This window comes from Gymnodraco acuticeps, unplaced genomic scaffold, assembly GCF_902827175.1.
Source record: "Gymnodraco acuticeps unplaced genomic scaffold, fGymAcu1.1, whole genome shotgun sequence".
Taxonomy (NCBI): domain Eukaryota; kingdom Metazoa; phylum Chordata; class Actinopteri; order Perciformes; family Bathydraconidae; genus Gymnodraco; species Gymnodraco acuticeps.
Window position 1 is genome coordinate 2295956 of NW_022992150.1, and position 20451 is coordinate 2316406.

The window sequence follows — 20451 nt, forward strand, 5'->3', positions numbered from 1 at the left end:
AATCCTGATTTGACAAATGGTGAATATAATCGTTTTTTTACAACAAGGAAACGTACATACTATTCCACTTAAATCTTTGATCTATGATATTTTTCTTTTTAAATTGCAATTTTAAACTGTATATTCCAGGGTAGTTGGATGTGAGACAACAAACAAAAATGCAATAATAGACAATTCAAAGAAAGTCACTTAATTTATAATTTCACAATCACATTTATGACTTATCGACCAGCAATAAATCATGCTATTTACAGCAAGCCGCACATTGAATTACCCTATATATAAACTCCTGACCACATCCACAAACTATGGTAAACATTGTAAACCATGAAACAGAATGAAACGTACGGAGAAAAACATAGAAATGGTCACTGTTAAGGTCTGTGTTGTGAGACTCAATCTGTCTATTGCTCATGAAGAATGACTTTAAATAACACATGAAATGCCTTAAAGTTGTCTATATAATCTCATAGTATTTGTAAACACAGGAATTAATCTTTAAAGCTTCGTTACAGACAGCCTATCAAGGTTATATGGATAACACATACAGGAACCTTCTGGAATTACTGCTTCACTAGCCTCTTTTACACCTGAATACGCATTTTTGTAATGGAGGCGCACACCATTACAATGCATTAAATGTCTCTTTTTTGTATTGTATTGCAACAATGCCCACTAACTATGTGTTCATTTAGGAAGTTGAAGAGCTACAGCTTCCTGCCATATACCCTGATCACATCCTTCTCTCTTCCCGCATAACCACTGCTCCATCGCGGTGTAAGACGTTCTGTGCAGTTCTGTGTGTGAATAACCAGTCTGACAAGCTGAGGTCACAACGGCGTCTCCCAGTACTGCTGTGCCCTGGTCATATGTCTTTTGATTTGTTCATACGTCACAAACATCACAATATTCCACGACCCCAGTCGCAGGAAAGAAGGCATGAACCTAAAGGACGAAAAAAGGAAAGCAAAGTAAAGAAATGTCCCCATAACAGGCTGCATTATTGTTGTTTGGCTGTCTGTTAGCATGTGCTTACCCTTTATAGAAGGCTGAGGGTCCTTCATTTCTCACCATGATGATAGCACAGTTGATGGCGCTCCTGTACTTGCCATCTGTTGAGTTCATGAACCTTGTTTTGACTACATCCACAGGAGAAGCCACTACTGTTGTGCAGAAGCCTGCCCCAAAGGCAGCAGTGAAGTGGCACGGCAGGTTGTCTGTAGGAGGACAGAGACTGAGTCACATCGTTCCACAATATATATTACTTTGATGTAAAAGACATTAGCTTATCATCTCCAGTGTCTGCAATAACCCACTCACCTGTCATTAGATCGTACTTCAGGATGAGTTCTTTGATCAGGTCATAGGTCACCAGCTCCGCACAGTTTACAATGGCATTACGGGTGATGTTAGGCATACAACCTAAGAGAAAGGAGAGGGTGGTTACTTCAAAACCAGGGGAGGGATTTTTTATAATAAAAACTAGATATTATGGGTCAATTGATCTGGATAGATATATCGATTCAATGATCAGCGATTCAATACCATTATTGCCAAGTAAAAATACCAATACATATAATTTAATCATTTTTATTGAAATGTCTGAAAGAGCCTGGTAATAGATCTGATTACATCAATGTAAGTCAATTATAACTTTGACGTTTATCTATCAAGGGCCCCATCAATTTAATCAAATCAAAAATCTTTGTGATATCAGCAACTATTTTAAAGTCTTTAAAGACTCAATGTATCAATCAAACTAGTGATACACCCCCAATAGATGAGTGAGTGAAATAAATGAATTTCTTTGGAACTCAAAAACAAGGCTGACTGCCGTGCCTTAGGTTCTTTAGAAAAACTCATTCAAACCACTTCATACTTCACACTGCACTTCCTCAGCAAGTGTGAAGTAGTTGGGATGAACGGTTGTCAATCATAATAGCTAAAGTAGATAGAGACCCCCAGCAAAAGTTAGATATTTGAAGTAACATTGCAAGCACCTTTCCAAAGGCCTCGTACTCCCTCGTCTCGGGCTATCGTCCTGTAGGCGTCCAGCGTGCTGTTGTATCTCCTCCCACCGCCAGGTAGTCGTACCTGGGCTTGGAAACGCACCTTCACCACATCTGTTGGCTGTGCAAAAGCCACGGCCATGGCTCCTGTGGTACAGCCCGCCATGAGACGAACAACAATCCCAGCACCTGTGCAGCATGAGTGTGTCAGTCATGTAGCACTGAGGAGTGAAACCATCTCGTTTGAATGACACAATAATGTTATGCAACTCACTCTCAGTGCCCCGAGTGTAGAATTGCTTCATGGAGTCGTACAGGCCAATTCGAACAGAGGCAAAGCTCATCTGCCTCTGGAGTCCTGCCACCAGCCCATTGTAAAGACTCCTGGCCCCCTCTGTGCGCACCATGGTGGTGATGGTGCCATACACCCCCCGATATTTCACTGCACCTTCACCTTTAATAGACTCTCCCTGAATCTGGGCAACAGGATGAAACGCAAGGATTGTTAGACGCAGTTAAGATATTTTTAGAACAAAATCTGTAGTTAAAATGTGTCCAGCCTCCTGCTCCTAACCTGAAGTCTGACTTTGGCAGTATCTAATGGAAAGGTGATGAGGTCAGCAATGCAGGCTGCCGTGCCTGCTCCGAAGAACTTAACTGGCCCAGAGGGCACTGCGTCTTTGGGTTTGATGCCAACCATTTCTAGATACGATGACACAAATGGAAAAAATATCACACCACACACACACACCAAGGAAAGTCCATCTGAGGACACAGCAGGCTATAACTTATTTTCCATGCTTAACATTGTTCATACCTGTAAGCACAGGTGAAAGAAATGTTCAGGTTTTCTCGAGAAGTACGCAAGTGTTTTGAAGCGGTTCTGCTGTGGAAATGCCTCGGGCCATAAACTCAGTTTGAAGTGTCAGCCAGCATACCACCACGTACTGCAAATACAGGCACGTATCAATCATTTGTCTTGTAAAGGACAATTTGTATTGCCATTACATACAAGTCAGTCATTAATGAATGAGTGATACATATGTTCAGAGGTAAAAAAGGTATCAAAAATATTTATTTTTCATTTGGGTTAGTTGTTTATCTAATACTTAAATATCAAGTGACTTCAGTTGAGTCTGAATTTATAAAAAGGTGCATGCTTTTTAAAAAAAAAAAAACACTGTTATCTTCATGTAAAGGTTTACCTAATTAGTTTTCTCGGAAAGTTATAGTCCAGCACAGAGGTAGGAATAAACAATCCTTCAGGCGGTTAGTCCCCTCTGTGTCCTTGTCTCATTCTGTTTGCTTTCTGTTGAAGCTGCTGAATTTATAGACACCTTATGCACATGACTGCTGGGCAGCGTGACAAGACTGTACACACCTGTTATGTATATCTCATGTTTACCAGTCTGTGACACACAGCCGGATATTTGAGCACTTGTTGATCCAGCCCTGACAGTGTCATTATGGAAGCCTGGCAGGGACTCATGTGATCAGTGCATAGGAACGTTGAAAAGATACTTTTACAGTAAAACATTCTGGCTGTTACATGAATATATTTAAGTTTTCAACCCAATACTTGAGGTTTAACATTTCACACCTTACCATGTGAGGATGCCAGCTCATGTTACTACACTGACATCAATGAGCTTACCATGTCTTTCTATTGGTTCATATGCGGCCAATAAGAAAGAGAGGCCTGTCTGGATTCCTTAAATGTTTTTATGGGGCATTTAACTATAGCTGACAGGAGCTGTGTGGTGGTTCTCTTAGGAACTACATCCTTTTTCTTTTTTTGCATTAGTGCCCCACAAAAAAAATGCAGAACTAGAAAAAAAAAACGTCATCCCTCCTCCCTGAAAGGAACAAAGTGTTCCAGGAACTGCTTCAGCCAATCCGTACATTGAACAAGGGTGGGTGGATGCACAAAGCATCTGCGTGTAATCATTTATCCGTTCATGCAAACTACCAGAACAAAAAAGAGAGGGCTGGATATTGTATGGAAAGTGTTAGACAGGGTACACACTTCAGTCGTCGAGTCCTGTGTGTGCATTCCTCTACACATGTGACTTTCCACAGCAGCTCCAGTTCAGGGTGTCCCGGACAGCAGGCTGACGTCACATCATGAGGTTGCAAAACGGTCTCCTCATATCTAAAGTTTCACCTGCTGCTTCATGAGATGTTGTTCTATTCCCAGAACTGCACCGCTTGCTCTATGTGTTGTGACCATGTGTTCACAGCATAATACCGCTTTATCCGTTTGTCTGTGTCTGAGTACTTCAGTACTGTACAGATAAAATGATTTTCATATTATATGACATGTTCCTTAACACCTCTGAAGTGGATTTTTATACAAAACTATAGCTCCACTAACATGATTCTGAGATGCACATGGTAGTATACCCTATTTATTATTATTATTTCATTATTGTAATTTTTATAATTGTCCTTATTACTATTAACATTATTTTTTGTTATTATTATTATTATTATTACCGATAGTAGTAGTTGTAATATCTTTAAATGTTTTGGTGATATACAACTCAAATCGGAGGTATTATCAGTAGTAGTAGTAGTAGTAGTAGTAGTAGTAGTAGTAGTAGTAGTAGTAGTAGTAGTAGTAGTAGTAGTAGTAGTAGTAGTTGTAATAGTAATAGTAGTAGTAGTAGTAGTAGTAGTTGTAATAGTAATAGTAGTAGTGGTATTTGATTCATCAAATTCCTTATTTAGTGAAGTGAAACTTATTCTTATTTAAATATTTTGGTGATATACAAAAATGTTTACACTGTGTCCTCAACAGAGATGGCAAAAGTACACATATCCTTTACTCAAGTAGTACAGATACTCGTGTTTAAAAATACTCTGGTAAAAAAAAGTACTGACTACATTTCTTTACTCAAGTCAAAGTAAAGAAGTATGGGCTTTGAAATGTACTTAAGTAAAAAGTGCCCATAACTACCATCTGTTTTAAAGAGTACCTGACCTCCCTTTATATTAATAGAACAATAACGTCATTGTTAGCTAATGAATGTTTCCATGCTGAGCAACGGCAAAATGACAACGTTTTCATTGGTCCCTCTTCTTTAGAGAAGACCAGGAAATGATGGATACACGGATCGCAATGACTGTAAATAATAATGATTAGACACCAAACGCAGATTAAAACTAAAGTAACGAACCTGTTTTGAAAATGTAAGATTTAAAAGTACAGGTATTTGTGTTAAAAATGTAAGAAGTAAAAGTAAAAAGTCGTCAGAAAAATAAGTAGTGGAGTAAAGTACTGATACCAGAAACATTTACTTAAGTACAGTAACGAAGTATTTGTACTCCCAGCTCTGGTCTTCAATGCACAGGTGTTAGGGACAGGAGAGGCTCTGATCCATTTATCTAAAAAAAAGTTTCAGCGGCATATAAACAAGGATAAAGGTGTGCCATGGTTACATTTAAAACAAGCACCCTGGTCCAGAAGAGGAAGTGAGGTGCTTCACCAACTGCTTTCCGGCCCTGGTGCTAAAAACAGTTTCCTAAAGAGAACATTGAGTGAATAACCTTTGGGCAGAGAGAGACCAGTAAACAGCTCGCTGGTCCGGCTTCAGCCAGTCTGCTAGGACCTCGCTGGCAGCCCCTGAAAATGAATCTGAGCAGGCGGGCTAACTTCAACGCTCCTTTTCCTACACTTCGAGTCCCATGAACTTTGATCCAGTGCTTTGAAACAGCTAATCTCCATTACACTATAAATAAAGACCATTACTCTATAAATAAAACCATCAGCATCACTTAAGGTTAGTGAAGGACACAAATGTTGGCTGTTTGCTTTATTAACAAAACCATGTGAACTTAATTTAATTTAAACTCATTATTGAAGACGAGGCCACTGGACCAGCATGACTGTCTATAAATTGAATTGAGTTTTGAATCATCAGGCTTCCCGTCAATTCAATACCTTTCAACCTTGAACGTTTGAATATTCAACTGCAAAAAAATATATTTAGATGTGATTGCAATCTGCATATAAATGAAAGACTATTCCAGACTGTGGATTGACTGTCAAGCTACATCAACACATTAAAGTATTTAAGAAATGTGGATTCCTATCCTTAGAAAAGATAGAAACAATGCCATAAGTGCAATGTATCTTAATTATTTTAATTATTTTATATTTGGTCTCTTTCTTGACAAATGAATTACACTCAAATACGAGTGCACATGCATGTTCGAAAGAGAGTCCCACTATCACTGTACACATGTACCAGTGTTACTGTACCAGTGTATCGCAACGCCCCTTATTATACAAAATTCGTCAAATTCAAAACAATCCAAAGATAAATACTTCTCCCACATTTCAAGGAGAAAAAGAGAAATACAAAGTGCTTTCAAACACATGCCATCCATGCCATGTTTTTCTAGACACCGACCACAGAAAACACATGAAGACTAAAAGGGGTCCGTGATGTGTAGGCCACATGTATCACATATGAAGACATTGTTTTTGCAACCTGTTGGCCAACACTGTCTGCTCATCTGGTACAACTGAAAGAGTTTGTAACAAACACATGGATTCACGCTGAAAGACTACACTTGTTTTTCAAGTTAGCTTTTTATTTTCAAAAGGTAACTTGGTCACACCAGAAATGATTGTTTAAATTAAAGGCTGGATGCATGAAAAGGGAAGGAGCTTAAATGAAATTCTCAAACACAATCACGAAATAATAGCATGAGAAAAAATTGTCACATTTAGATAGGACAAGCCATGTCCTATTTAATAGATTGTGTTTCTTGGATTTACTTTTTTTCTGTTTATAGTCAAATTGGATTATTTCGTTTGTTTGGAATGGTTTATTTGACTAACACCCAGAGGATGTAACATCAAGGTGTTGAGCATCGCCTTGGTTCTGCATTGTGTTTGTGTTGACTTCCCAACATTACATTTCAATTTAAAATGGTATGTGACCAGCTTTGTGTGTTCACTTCACCTCTCTGGGTCCTCTCTTGTGCCTCCCAGAATCAAATTAGTCTGCAACTGTAGACGATAAGCTATCCCAACAAACTCTTTATATAACTGCTTTAACAGGATTCACAATGTCTCACTTTGAATAACAGTTCATAATACTGCACTTTCAAGTGACCACAACCTAACTGATATATTATTAATTGGTAATATGACTGTTATTGAATATTGCTTTAAGAGGTCACTTTTCTGCACTCATATTAGTTGAATCTACATATTGAAAAAAGGTCTTGAAGGGGTCTTCCACTTAAAAATATCAAGTTGGCAGACTTTAGGATGTTCATACAAAAATTATTGGTCTAAATCCATGAAGGGATTGAGATATTCTGAGTTTCGGGCCCTCATATTGGTCTAGATCTCAATACTACCTTATTATGCAACTGTTTTTCATAAGATTCTCCCTGTATTAGAAAGGTGAGGTTACCATGATGACATCACTAAGACGTTCTTTTTTGGACCTGACAAACATTCTCCAAATCCAAAGAAGACATTGAACAACTGTTTTTAAAAATGGATTGACTCAGCTATATGGGTGAATGTACAGTGCTGCCACCTTGTGTTTCAAATGAAAGCTAAAAACATCCTTAAATGTGAGCCTTGCTCTTTCTCCTTGCTTTCCTGTAGTCACCTCATACTTCATATTTATGTGCATATTACAGAATTTGTAAAATAAAATGTACTTTGCGCCAACGCGCGGCTGTGGAGAAGAACGTGTTGCCCACATTCTGTTACTGAGTTTAGGCTAGTTAGCTAGCAGGTTTATTGTTTTGGGTGCAGTCACTTTTGCCTCCACTTGCTGTTCAAATAAATGTTGAAAGAAAAAGTAAATCTACTTACAGTTCTGTTTCATATGGGTGTAGAAGAAGAGGAAGAAGAAGAAGAAGAAGAAGAAGAAGAAGAAGAAGAAGAAGAAGAAGAAGAAGAAGAAGAAGAAGAAGAAGAAGAAGAAGAAGAAGAAGAAGAAGAAGAATTGGGAGGGATGAAACCCTCTTTAATGGTCACACATGCAGAGCACACAGCACACACAGTGAAATGTGTTCTCTGCTTTTAACCCATCCTAGTACCAGGAGTCTAGTACTAGGAGCAGTGGGCAGCTATTGTACAGCGCCCGGGGAGCAATGGGAGTGAGGGGGGAAGGGGGATGTCCGGTGCCTTGCTCAAGGGCACCACGGCAGGGCAGGAGGTGAACTGGGACCTCTCCAAGTAGAAGTCCACACTCCAAATGTAGGTCTGGTCGTGGACTTGAACCGGCGACCCTACGGCTCACAGTCCAAGCCCCAACTGACTGCCATAGATTTAGTCCCTAATTTTGCTCTCAAAGTGCACCAGATTGATGCATTTAACTTCAACATTTAAAACAAAACTTCCCGGGGGAGCTTGCCCCCGGACCCCCCTAGAGGAGGTGAGGTCCACCACCTGCCCACACCCCCTGTTAAATTGTCTCACCCACATTGAGGATGCTTACTACGCCCATGTTTTATTCCATGTGTCAAGTCAGGCAAATTGGGTCCAAATATTATTGCATCAAAGATCTGTTAACATTAAAATCACTAAATATATGCTGTAACTATTTTGCTCTGGCAACTCAAGGGCTCAGGTAATGTGATTACTATATGAATAATGGTCCAAAATAACATCAAATGCATAGGGTTTTTTGTTAAGTAACATACTTTCGTCGCCAGCCGGCCAATACATGCCGCGCATTAAGTGGGCCTGTCTGTCAATGAATCCCCGGGCCACTTTTCCCCCCCAGTCCGCCCCTGGGCACAGGTCTCACAGAGTATAGGATAGTCTGCAGGAGTGTGCGCAATAGTCACAGAATAGCAAAGCACAAGATAGGGCGGGCAGACAGAGTTTTGTATAGCTAGGGCGGCGGAACGTCTCAGAAATCTGCTTTCACAAGGATGTCTCATATTGTTATTAGACACCTGTGTCCTTGAGCTGTAGAAAGTATAACGGTTATCAGAATATGGAAATTCAAACTTTGTGTGAAGAGGAGTAGTTTCAACATAGTCTACCAAATCAGCTCTGTGGCCTTGAAGCGCTTGAGAATAATAACCCTCATTAGAGTATGCACAGAAAACAGAACATATGAAGAAATTGTACAGTAGTGTTAGACAATGCTTTTTAGAAGCATTTGGTTTTACCATATAAGGTAACATAAGAAATTGCCACTACAGTGATCACTGATCACAAATGAAATATGCAAATTATTTCTACTAATGGATGATTGCGATAGACAGCAGTAATGCTTCAAAGCGCCACACCAAGCTACCAAAATAAAATCGTAGAAGAAGAGGTCGACCAAAAATAATCACAGCAGCAGAAGAAGAAACTAGCGTTAGCTGTAATTTATCCAATGCCTAGCTAGCGTCGGTGCAGGTGTCAGAGATAGTCTTATGCTGCGAAAGAGAGCACAGGTCGTTTTAACCAGATCGTGACAGAGACTGACAACATGGAGAGACAGCTGCATTTAAATCTTTTAACCTCCAGACCTCCCATGGCTGGAGGGTTGCAGTCCAGCTCCAAAATGAAAATGGGGTAAGCTACCTTAGCATCATAATAGCATTCGATCAACTCTGCTACTACTTACACGTTTATATTTTCTTTCATCACAGAAAGTGCTTTCTGTTACACTGGACTGGTATCTTTAGAGTTAGTTCAAATATAGCTAAACTACGCTTTAGCTAGTAAGGCTAGCTAGCTGTTGCAACCAGAGTTTATACCAAACAGTCGCAGATAAAACGCGATTCACACCATATCTTAAAATACAGGATAATTACATATACATATTTACGTTTGATCTAGCGTTAGCCATTGATCTTAAATAACATTAGCTTAGATATGTCAGGTTAAGAGTGAGCATTGATGACAATCTAAAAGCAGTGTCTGAATATATGAATCCTTATGTCAACACGAGTAGTCTCCACAAACAGAGACTTTAAGATACTGTGTAACAGGGCTGGTTCAGGTGTTCAGGGCTCCTTCCTGGCTTGTTATTACTTGTCCACATAACGTGTTTTTAACATGTTACAAATATATTATATACCTTTTTTTAAAGTGATGATCATTTGTGTTTGAATATACAGCAGCCAGAGCATTAGCACAGTAGCATGTGGTGTGTTCTTGCTGAACATTTTGTTTTTAATAAATGTAGTGCTTGCATTACATTTGGATATTCCTGTATCCTCATAACCTCTCATTTATATGGACTATTTTTCTCTTAATGAAAACATGTGTGTCAAAGCTGTATGTCTTGCACTATGGGTTTTGATAATTCAGCTGAAATATGGGATTGGTTTACCTTTTGCTTCTCCTTTTTCTAAACAGACCCGGACGGAAAAGGGATTTCACCCCCCTGTCCTGGAGTCAGTACTTTGAAACTATTGAAGACGTTGAGGTGGAAAATGAAAATGGCAAAGACATATCCTTGACTGCTGCTTGTGTTTGTTCGAGACAATTAAGCATGAATTATTGAAGCTTTGTTGTGGCAGTCACCCAGAGCATTAGCATCCAACTAGGTCATTTAAGATTCAGTACTTGCACTATCTAACTCATTATTGAAGATAAGCCATTTATAATATCAATGTTCTTATAAAGCAGTTTCTCTTCACGTTTTAACTCTTGCACAGCTCTGTTATGCATTACCTTGACAACCTGGAACATTTTCAGAGCTTACTGCAGCGGCGCCCATGGTCCCGTGCTGCTCCTGCTCCATGGAGGAGGACACTCTGCTCTCTCCTGGGCCGTGTTCACTGTGAGCATTATAACTTCACTACTAAATTCTCTGATTAACCACATGTTTGAAATACACACCTATACTGTATATTGTGGAATGTTTATGGGTCTTTTCTTCTTTTCTTTTTTTAACAGGCTGTAATATGCAGCAGGATCAACTGCAGGGTGGTGGCTATGGACCTTCGAGCTCATGGTAAATAAATGTAGTCTTTAAATTATTTATACCAATTGTCGTCTTTGATTCAAACTTGAAGGCACAATCTGTATCGACGTCCTATGAGTCTGTGTTGCTCACTGGTTAAAATACGGCAGTTTAGTCGAAATCGGGAAATACATCATGGCTGTTTATTTATAATGTTATGTTGGACAGATTGTCTATAGAGTATATGTGACAATTCATGAACATACAGTGTTTACATATTCTCAGAATATTTAAGTTGAACTTAAACCTCTCTTTCAACCTATGCTTTGAGCAGCATAGGTTGAGTGGTTATATGTATAAATGTTCATTATCTGTCACACATAATCTATATAAAATGTTACACACAAAAACGTTGAATCGTAGTCTTTGAAAGGTTATATTTACTCTTTAAACTATTTGTTGAAGACCAACAAATAAAGTGTTAAAGATAAGTTACATTTCTTATCCTAAACTATTTCCACCCATCCTTGCCCTCTGTGATTTGACGCTGAATCACTCCCTCTATATCAAACTGCTACATATTGCTAAGGTGGAACATATAGTGACATTTGCTTCTCTCTCATCACCTGCAGGCGACACCAAAGTGAAAAATCCTGATGATCTCTCTGCAGACACGATGGCCAAGTAAGTTGCTGTACAGTATGCGCAGTTACGACACACACACACAGTCCACTTTGAGCTCTACAGCCACAGAAAAGGATTGGAGAGTTTGGTGGGTTCTTGTTATTGATAAAAGTAGTTCACATATTTATTTTATTTTTCTTCAAAAGGGATATTGGCAAAGTGGTGGAGGTGCTCTATGGAGATAACCCTCCTCCAATCATGATCATTGGGCACAGCATGGGCGGGGCCATTGCAGTTCACACAGCCGCTGCCAATCACATACCATCCCTGCTCGGCCTCTGTGTCATTGATGTTGTGGAAGGTTAGTGCTTTCTGGAATATCATAGAAAGCTGTTTGTTAATTATGACTTAGTTGACCTAATTGATATTATTTTTGAGCACGCTGAAAATGTTTTTGATAAATGTTCACATTGAAATTAAATGAGCACGGTATAGTATTCCAGGATGTATTAATAACAAGTAAACGTTTTTAATTGCATTCAGGTACAGCAATGGATGCTTTGAACAGTATGCAGAACTTCCTCCGAAGTCGGCCAAAGACATTTAAATCTCTGGAAAATGCCATTGAGTGGAGGTATGATTGAACAAAAAATGTACTCTATCGCTATGTGGTTATTTTTCCCAAACGAAATTATAAAGTAAACATCATTTATTAAACCATATGATTCTAAATCAACAATACTCTTTTTTTATTGCATGTGTATTTGCCGCACATAAAGTAAGGCACACACTGACAAGTTATATTTATAAAAGAAAGTAGATGTCATAAAACACTTATTTATTTGATCAGATTAATTATTATATTTAAATTGAGACTTTTGAAGGTTCATACCAAAACTTCCATTAAAAGTTTAGAGTTAAGTTTAGAGTTTAAAGAAATGACAGCATCTGAAACTTTTCCTTTGCTTTGTTTTCAGTGTGAAAAGTGGCCAGATCCGAAACATCGAGTCAGCACGAGTGTCAATGGGAGGCCAGGTGAAAAAGTATGTTTTAGTTTTAATATTTCATCTAGCATGGTTTTGCAAATGTATGTACTGAATATTCATCAGGTCTGATCGGACATTCACAGATGTGAGGAACCCCCCAGCAGTCCTGCTGTGTCTAATAGCATTGATGGTATTATAGAAGAGGAAGAGGATGAAGAGGTGGAGGAAGAATCCAACAAGAAAAGGATGAAGGAGGATGACCAAGAGGTTCAGTCTCTCTAAATATTTGTCTTTATTTTGTAACTTACATATATGTTTTTTGAGTGAGAGATTTTATTTTTCATAACAGGTCAAAAAGGAAAGCATTTTCACCTGGCGAGTGGAGCTGTCGAAGACAGAAAAATACTGGGAAGGCTGGTTCAGAGGCCTGTCTGCCCTCTTCCTCACGTGTCCTATGCCAAAATTGCTTCTGCTCGCAGGTTAGATATCTCCAAGTAAATGTACATACAAATGTGGTTCATGAGGGTCTGGTTAAGCAGTTTTGATGGAATTCAGTGCAGTCTAGGGCTGCACGATATTGAAAAAAACTGACATTGCGATATTTTTTTCCCCTGCGATATATATTGCGTTTTTTTTTACTATATTTAACCGGATGAAGGATTTTAGTCACGGATGTCTGGATCTTAACTGGTTGACTCATCATACCTTAAGTCAGGGATGGGCAAATGGCGGCCCGCGGGCCACATGCGGCCCCCACCTCCTCTTTATGCGGCCCTCAGATTAATTTATAAACAACGTAATTAATTAAAAAAAATGTAAAAGATTATATATATTTTTTTTACTTGTAGTACTGATACCGTCCACTAGACTCCTAGTTACGTCGCGAGCTGCGTAGATTACATTACATTGCATTTAGCTGACGCTTTTATCCAAAGCGACTTACAATAAGTGCGTTCGTCCAACAAAATACAACTTGAAGAAAACAGAATCATATAAGTACATCAGGTTTCATAGAGCAAAAACATTTCAAGTGCTACTCAACTGGCTTTAGATAAGCCAGTCCTTTATTAGTATAAAAGTGCTTTGTTAATAGTTCTATCGCTCGAAGTGGAGTCGAAAGAGATGAGTTTTCAGATGATGATTTCAAATACCACGAAATAATCTGTGACGCATTTGTGTGTATTGTGTTTGTTTCCCGGGGAAACCCTCACAAGAAACACCGGCTGTTGTTATGCCTGCTGTGACGTTAAGTTGCCTCTTGTAATTATGCCTTTACAATCTTAAAAGTTGTTTTTATCATCTGAATCTGGCGAAACAAGTTTAATATTCTTAAAACCAAGACTTTGTTTATTTGAAATCAGATGAAAACAAACTGTCACGGACCCTGCCGTGTTATCTATGATTACTACGCTTTTCATTCATAATTTCAGCAGGAGGGAGGGGGAGTGGTGCTGAGGAACAGGTGTCTGTGTTGACATTCCCCTTATTGTGGAATAAGGGGAATGCAGAGACTGGCTACAAGTGTTTTAGGTTCAAGTTAGACAACTAATGTCTGGGTTAGTGTTCATGACTTCATGTGTATGTCATCTAATGGTTAATCTCAATACACACACATTTTCCGTGCTTTCCAATAGTTTAAAATAGTTGTATTCCACTGTTTAATAACCTGTTCAATACAAACATGCCACTTGTAAAAATGAAATAAAATGAGCTTATTAGAGGATGTCCAGGGCTCGACATTATAAATGGCCCGCTGGCCCGGAAGCACTATTTAGACACCCCGGGCCAGCATAGCGTACTTTCCACTTGCCCGCTCGTGCCACTAAAAATATTGTTTAAAAAAAACTGTTTCCTGTGGTATTGGTATTTTGACTAGCAATTTTGTTAAATTGTTTTGTTTATCAACGCTACAACATAGCGTTTCGTGAGTCGCTTGTCGTTGTTGGGTGAAAAGCAAACAGCTGTTTGCTGCGGAGCGCAGCGCGAGCAGGCTCCCGTGAGCGGGAGCGGGCTCCTTCACTACAGACTATCGCGCCACCTAACCATTCGCCAAAATGTTTTTAATACCAGTGCCGTGCAAAAAACAATCTTCAAATAAAAGAAAGTCTCCGGAGGAGTTAAAGGAGAGTGACAGGGAGCATGAGAAGAAGAGGGAGAGAAAGTTTCAGCCAGCTTGATCGATGGAGTTGGCTTCTATAGTGTGGTGCAGTGACGCGTCCTAAAACCCTTTTTATAATCTATCGATTAGATTTATGATTCGAACATTATAAAAGTAGGGTAGACATGTGGAGATTATCCGGCTGACCAAAACGTGCATTTATCAAACAGGTTTGTTTTCCACAGACCTTATTTCCAGCTATTTTCCAAAACCCTGTGGAGAAATCCCATTGCTTTTTGTCGAGGGAACCAGCAGCTTACTTCCTGGTTTTATGACGCGTCACTGCACCTCTCAATATGATGCCAATATAAACAAGGTCTTCTGTCGGCTCTGTACATCAATGCCGACCTATGCTGACAAGTAAGTGAAGAGTAGAAAATATAAAGGTATTGGCTATAGGGAAATGTCCCAGCAGTTTAGGATAAAGAAGGTTCTAATCTGATCTATAGCCATTACTTTTCTAACTCCTAATGACAGGAAGGCAGAAAGTGCATTATACAAATAATAACTCATAATAATAGCAGACATTTTTTAACAATGACCACAATATCATTATTTTAATAAACCAAATATGAACAATTGAGGAAAATGAGGAAGAACTGATGATTCAAATGTTGTAGTACAAGTAGTAATGTAGTTTGTGCATACATTACTATTGCAACAAATGTGTTAATTTTCTTCATTATTAGTCGATTTTTTTTTGGACGAATGCTCCGGGCCAGTGGTTACAATGGTGGGGCCAGTGACAATACAATTCCACCAGCCCGGAGGGCCAGTGGCTTTTTACCCTTAATGTCTACCCCTGTGTTCCCATTTTTTGGGGATGTTCCCTTTGATTGTAAAATGTCAATGAAGATGTCAGACTTAGTATATTTGTTAATAATTACATACAACACATGGAATTTTTGTGTGTGTGTGTTCCAAGTGAATCTGCGGCCCCCTGGTGGCCATTACATCAATGATGTGGCCCCCACCACCATCAAAGTTGCCCATCCCTGCCTTAAGTCATGATCTAACATGTCATGATAATGCATGTTGCTTACCCTCAAATAAGGGGGTTCATCTGTGAATGAAGAAGAGAAGAACCTTTTTGTATCCAAAATAGTTCCAGATGGCAGATGTTGCTTTTCTTTTTGAAAGTAAATCTTCATTCTCGCCGGTATTGTCCTCCTGTGCCTCGCTAATTTTTTACGGTGTTTAGATGGTCTGCAAACTAGCGGGGCGGGGCCTGCTGTGATCTGATCAAGAATGATTGTGATTGGTGGTTTGCTGTGCATGCAGAGCCTGCATGTCACTCACTCAAGTACCCCTGACATGAGAGCCGCGCAAATGTTCCTTTTGTAGCAAGCAGCAAAATAATTGTAACATGAGGTGTTTGAGTTAATTCACCTATCACACGTCATGAAAAAAACAAAACATTTATAAAATCGCACGTCCCTGCGGTTATTGCCATGACACGATATATCGTTCAGCCCTAGTGCAGTCCCACTAGTTTGGATAAATACAAATGAATTATATTCAAAGCTATTTTGCTATTGGCTGCACAATTTCACCCATGACTTAATCCATTGTACAGGAGTGGACAGGCTTGACAAAGACCTTACTATTGGACAGATGCAAGGTAAGCACCACAAATTCAGATGTAATGCATATTTTCCATTTATGAATAATTATTTTCCTAAATGTAAAAAAACGCAGTTCTCAGACATGTCCACTTTTTGTCCACAGGGAAGTTTCAGATGCAGGTCCTCCCTCAGTGTGGTCACGCTGTCCATGAGGACGCGCCTGAAAAAGTAAGGGGTTAACATTTCCATCAACTTTCTCCCAATTACTGTGATGTATGATCCTTGATGTTAGCATTGGCATGATCTGCCAACTCTGAGATATTGCTGTTTGTAGTGTCACATCTTGGTTCAGTTAATACGTCGGATTATGTTTTTTGGGGGATTTTCTGATTATGCTTAGCTGTGACGAATCAGTTCATGCTCTTTTTATTGTCTTAATCTTCTCTCATCATTTGCTAGGTAGCAGATGCTCTAGCAACATTTATGGTCAGGCACAAATTCACTGAGTTTAAGGAAGCTTACCTGTGGTAAGTGAACTTCTAAGAATGTCAATGTTTAAGGAAATCCACATAGTACGTTTTTATGTAATAACTTTGTAATATTCTTTCAACAGCTAACTTCCAGTTTTCGTCGATATATAGCCAGCAGCCATAGAAGAAATGTTTCAAGATACATCGACATCTCCGAACAATTTAAAAGCAAATTAAGGAAAATATACAAGCATTATTATTATTATTATTATTGCTTTTTGTCATGTAGATACTTTGCCTTCAGCTTCGCCTTATTTTTTATTTTAAAACACTGGGATTTGATTGTACCACTCCTTTACAATTTATTTTTTTAAGTAATGCTCTCCTTGTTAAATAATTACATGTTGAGTGCTTGCATCATTCTGACATGTTTTCCAAAAGTGTGTGTAATGTTTGAAATCAAACGATGATTAAAGATGGATGCAGCACATATGTCACCCATGCTTGTATATTCTGTGTGAATTAAAAGAACATCATGATCATTTTAAATGCTGTAGTTTATTTTACATGACTTGTAACAAGATAAATGTGATTGGTGTTTAGAATAAGTGACACATGCATGGAGAAATCCAGCTGTGAGTATTTATTATAGTTTTCTATCATCTCATTTCACTTTAATTTGTTCTGAAATTCACATTTGCAGCACTTACAAATTATATCTGGCATTGTAACCCCTACTCACACTGAACATTAATGTGTTAGGATAGCTTTGTTCCCACTTTACAGTGAGTGCTGTTAAGAATCAGCATGTGTTTACTGAAGTTGAACCCATTGAAAGAAAAATTGCCTGACAGATATTAGATTTCTTTATGCAAAGATTTACTGGGCCTCAGGTATTTTTCTCAACCGCACTTTTTAGTGTAGCTGTTTGTTTTATATAAAATCTATTCAGAAATGTTGATGTCCGTTCCACATTTGAATTCCTGTTCATTGAACAGTTTACACATGACTAGACGGGAACATCAATCCTATTCGGCTTCAGTGACTCAGGCCTGGAGGTTGAACAATTTGCCAGATCGACAAAAAGCTCTCATGCCACAAGATCACTGACGTTATGAATGAAAACTTTTCCTGATCTGAAACAAAATATTTGTATAGATGATGATTGAAATTGTATTAGTAATTTTGCCTTTTTAAATAAAATACAATTGTGCAGAAAACTCAGATGTTGGTCAACTGGTTGAGAACATTTCCTTTATGTTAATTCATCATTAAAAAACAATGCTGACAGGATATTTAAAGGTCCCATGACATGCTTTTCTGGTTATTACCCGTCCCCTTGTGTGTTATGTAGCTTTTTATGCATGTAAACGGTCTGCAGAGTCAAAACCCCTCAAAGTACACCCTGTAGCGAGTAAAACTCTAACACCGAAAATACCTGTCTATGCTACCCCAAAACGCCTCTTTTTCCATTTTTTTCTTCCGGGAATTAAGTGACGTAACGACGACCCCATGGACCAATTGGTCCAAATGGACCAATCCGCGGAGCCGTTAGGTTACGTCCGCGGAGCTGTTACTTTAAGTTTGCGGATTCAAATGGACCAATCCGCGGACTTCCAATCCTCACACACACACACTCAATCTTTTCTCATTTGCAGCTCCAGATTTCTCAGCCTGAGATGGCGGGACGCGGCGAGGCTGAGTCTGTGTAACGCAGCGTCCACACGGCAGCGTGCGTTGAAGCTTGCCGGCGGGCGTGTCTGAAACTCGACCAACAACCAGTGTTGCCAACTCCATAGTAAGGAAAGTAGCTATTGGCTGTCCGGAAAGTCGCCAGAAGTCGCTAAATGACGGCATCGCCTAATTTGCATATCATGTAATGGCGTATGATTTGATTGGCTGACGCTTCCGTCAAAGCTTCAAAAGTTTAACATTGCTCAACTTTTGAAGCGGAGCAACGCAAGCAACGTCCCGCCAACACGGCACCCAGACCGCACGCAGCATTCTCATCTGTTTGTCATTACTCGTATAATTGTCTGGTTGCTAACGCCATTGTAACACATAATCACGGATGTTCCGCTGTAACGGCGATGGACTCATCAGAACAGAGTGGGCTGACCAATCGGAGCACAGTGGGCTCACAGGGAGGGGGTGGGCAGGAGCTCCAAAAAGCCGTTTAGGACAGAGCGTGAATACACATACTATACAGAGATGCTGTATGAGAAACCAATGTGAGTTTTGTTAACTGTGTTCGTTGTTCTCGTTCCAGGTAAAAGGAGACTAAATGGAGTCTCTGAGAAGGTTCAAATGGTACTTTAATTAAAAAAGGCGCGGTAATGCAGTGGCGTTTTCTCCCGGAGGCCAAGGGAAGCCAGGCTTCCCTTGTTTTTTCGGATTGTAGTTATAATTTAAATAAATAAATAAAAACACTTTGTTTTGTTTCGATAATTCTCCTTTGCTGTGTGTTGCTGCCGGCCCGTCTCTCCCCCATTCTCATTGAGTATTTTACAAAGAGTGAAACAAACAGCGCCCCTCTAGATGTTATGGTGAAAAAGCCGAATCTGGCTTCCCTTGGTGAAAAAAAATGGAGGGATTGACCAATCAGATGAGGCTCACGTGATGCGCCTGCCAACCTGTGATTGGTCAGGGCCATGCCAAGGGAAGCCAGAGGCGGCTGGCTTCCCTTGCCTCACAATCCAATCAAATCGCATCAATTTATTGTTGCAGTGACGCATCCTAAAACCCGGAAGTAAGCTGCGCTCGGTTTCCCTCATGTTTCCCTCGACAAAAAAGCAATGGGAGTTCTCCATAGGATTTAGGAAAATAGCTCGAAATAAGGTCAGTGGAAAACTAACCTGTTAGATAAATGCAAGTTTTGTTCAGTCGGATAATATCCACATGTCTACCCTACTTTTATAATTTTCGAATCATAAATCTAATCGATAGAAGATAGATAGCGTCACTGCATCACTCTCACCGCCGTTAGAAAGTAGCAAGCAACTGAAGCAAGTGCAATTATGGAGGGTGGAGATTTGGAGTATTTCATCAAAAATAATTGTACTAAACTTCCGCTACAGCAGCAACAAGAAATACAATCTGATGACAGGCCAATGCCCAAACTGGAGCTGTGTACAGCGAGGAAAAAAGGAGCGAATCGGACGTAAAACGTTAAAGGTCTCCTGATTTAGTTTGTGAATGAATGCTTATTAGAGTTTCAGCTGGAGAGTGCGTGTGGACCTGTCGCTTAGATAACAGGCGTGTGTAAGTCCTGCATCTGATATAAATGTGTGTAAAATGATACCGGGTGCTGTAATCACTCATCTGGTTACGTTATTACATTGACCACCACACCCCCGACCCAAAAGAAAGGACGTATTATTGGCTTCCCCTAATTTTTTTCCCACGCCACGCTACTGCGGTAATGTTACAAGCAGAAGATGATTCAGTCAGAAAAACAGCTGTGTTCTGGGGCTCTCGAAGGAAAGCGCGAGAACCACTTTTTCAGCTGTTAAATATCCTCTGCTGCTATAGATGTAGTGTTGAAATCAGTAGGTTTCGGTGTGCAACACACCGTGTCATATCGTTACTAAATTCACCTCTATAGTAAATGCAGTGGCGAACCGTGTCTATCACAACTGGACCTTCTGTAGACACACACCCCCCGCCGCCGCCCTCCGCGGAATTATAATGTCCGTCTTTTCACTGAATTGTCGTCTTGAAAAGGGTACTCACAACAATTCCGCAACAACTT

The 20451-nt window shown here is 39.6% G+C and overlaps 2 protein-coding genes across 6 annotated transcripts; one reads left to right on the top strand and one right to left on the bottom strand.

Annotated features, from left to right (window-relative positions):
- Nucleotides 1–169: 169 nt before the first annotated feature.
- LOC117538456 (mitochondrial uncoupling protein 2-like) lies at nt 170–20451 on the bottom strand. 5 transcript variants are annotated; one of them, XM_034204161.1, is made up of 8 exons: nt 7855–7869; nt 2827–2956; nt 2584–2711; nt 2284–2485; nt 2001–2198; nt 1321–1422; nt 1037–1217; nt 170–945 (listed from the first exon to the last, which is right to left on the bottom strand). In XM_034204161.1, the coding sequence occupies exons 3-8, from the start codon at nt 2707–2709 to the stop codon at nt 831–833; spliced, it is 924 nt and encodes a 307-aa protein (XP_034060052.1). In that variant the 5' UTR covers nt 2710–2711; nt 2827–2956; nt 7855–7869; the 3' UTR covers nt 170–830. The 5 variants fall into 5 exon arrangements, with proteins under 5 accessions (XP_034060052.1, XP_034060051.1, XP_034060050.1 ...); XM_034204160.1 differs by lacking the exon at nt 7855–7869 and adding an exon at nt 4036–4051; XM_034204159.1 differs by lacking the exon at nt 7855–7869 and adding an exon at nt 3215–3635.
- ppme1 (protein phosphatase methylesterase 1) lies at nt 9282–17920 on the top strand. Its single transcript, XM_034204158.1, has 14 exons — nt 9282–9558; nt 10348–10441; nt 10682–10774; nt 10891–10948; nt 11530–11581; nt 11728–11882; nt 12065–12155; nt 12499–12564; nt 12651–12774; nt 12857–12986; nt 16242–16286; nt 16394–16458; nt 16690–16757; nt 16844–17920. The coding sequence occupies exons 1-14, from the start codon at nt 9473–9475 to the stop codon at nt 16845–16847; spliced, it is 1131 nt and encodes a 376-aa protein (XP_034060049.1). The 5' UTR covers nt 9282–9472; the 3' UTR covers nt 16848–17920.

Bases quoted from the DNA above. Each gene is read 5' to 3' on its own strand.
- LOC117538456 (XM_034204162.1), bottom strand. From the start codon at position 2,709: ATGGTTGGCATCAAACCCAAAGACGCAGTGCCCTCTGGGCCAGTTAAG. The intron at 2,486-2,583 runs GTTAGGAGCAGG...CCTGTTGCCCAG, and splicing joins CTGCCAAAGTCAGACTTCAG to ATTCAGGGAGAGTCTATTAA. The intron at 1,423-2,000 runs GTGCTTGCAATG...CCTTTCTCTTAG, and splicing joins AGTACGAGGCCTTTGGAAAG to GTTGTATGCCTAACATCACC.
- ppme1 (XM_034204158.1), top strand. From the start codon at position 9,473: ATGGAGAGACAGCTGCATTTAAATCTTTTAACCTCCAGACCTCCCATG. The intron at 10,442-10,681 runs ATATCCTTGACT...ACAACCTGGAAC, and splicing joins AAAATGAAAATGGCAAAGAC to ATTTTCAGAGCTTACTGCAG. The intron at 12,565-12,650 runs GTATGTTTTAGT...GGACATTCACAG, and splicing joins ATGGGAGGCCAGGTGAAAAA to ATGTGAGGAACCCCCCAGCA.